The sequence below is a fragment of the Propithecus coquereli genome, unplaced genomic scaffold (genome assembly GCF_000956105.1).
Source record: "Propithecus coquereli isolate 6110/MARCELLA unplaced genomic scaffold, Pcoq_1.0 Scaffold193, whole genome shotgun sequence".
Classification (NCBI taxonomy): domain Eukaryota; kingdom Metazoa; phylum Chordata; class Mammalia; order Primates; family Indriidae; genus Propithecus; species Propithecus coquereli.
Window position 1 is genome coordinate 3,596,932 of NW_012144190.1, and position 1,026 is coordinate 3,597,957.

Sequence of the window (1,026 nt, forward strand, 5' to 3'; positions counted from 1 at the left end):
CTCATTGAGTACTTTGTACCAATCGCCTATTAGCATAGTTAAGAGTTATGGAGAATCTGCATCTAACTCAGAGGTTCTCATTCATGGAAAAAGGAGGTCTATGCTGAAAAATGAAGGAAGTGAACATTTTCTAAAGTGATATAAACAATGCATTTGTCATTTTGAGTTGTTAAATTAATATAAAATTGTCACATAATATATATGCCCATATTGCGTAAATATATAATCCATTCGAATTAACAGAAAGCTTCTACTTACTTTCTTATGACTTCTAAGCACTGAAGGTGTAACAAATGCCTTATTACATAGCTCACACCTGTATTTCTTGTGTCTTTCATGGACCACTTGGACATGAACATTTAACGTATCCTTCCTTTTAAAGGTAGCATCTGAAACTCGGACTTAGGGGGCACCAAGGAAAACATACGTAACCTAAACATCTGTACCCCCATAATATGCTGAAATAAAAGGAAAAAAAAAGGTAGCATCGCAGTGATGACACTTGAAAGTCCTCTCACTGTTATGTATTAGTAGGTGTCTCTGCAAAGAAAATGGGTTCCGGAACAAAGCTTTGCACTCCTCACACTGGAATGGTCTGTCCTCAGAGTGGGTCTTCTTGTGATTCTTGTAAACATTTCTGTGGGCAAATTCCTTTCCACAAAGCTTGCACTTGTAAGGTTTATCTTCGCTGTGTATTACTTTGTGGGCACCCACTTGATCAAGCCTCTTGAAAGACTTATTACAAATCTCGCAATGATAGGGTCGTTTTTCTGACTGCGTGATCATATGACGTTTTAGCTGATTAGCTGAAATAAATTTCTTCATACATTCTTGACAATCAAATATCTCGTGAATCTTTCTATGTTCCTGTAGGCTTGATGCTGACAAACACTTTTTATTGCACACTGAACATATGAGCTTTTTTTTAGGATCTCCAGTGTGGACATTTTCCTGGTGCCTTTTCAGGGCATCCTTGCTCTTCAGCCTCTTCCCGCAGCTGCCAGCCTTGCACACAAACCTGGCATC

General features: G+C 38.5%; 1 protein-coding gene across 1 annotated transcript in view; it reads right to left on the minus strand.

Annotated features, from left to right (window-relative positions):
* LOC105809284 (zinc finger protein 728-like) overlaps nt 1–1,026 on the minus strand; it is a 15,547-nt gene that overhangs the window by 7,113 nt on the left and 7,408 nt on the right. Inside the window, exons 2-3 of the mRNA XM_012643035.1 lie at nt 543–1,020; nt 259–335 (exon numbers count right to left, since the gene is read on the minus strand). Of these exons, the coding sequence (XP_012498489.1) occupies nt 259–335; nt 543–1,020 (555 nt within the window). The remainder of the gene's footprint in view (nt 1–258; nt 336–542; nt 1,021–1,026) is intronic.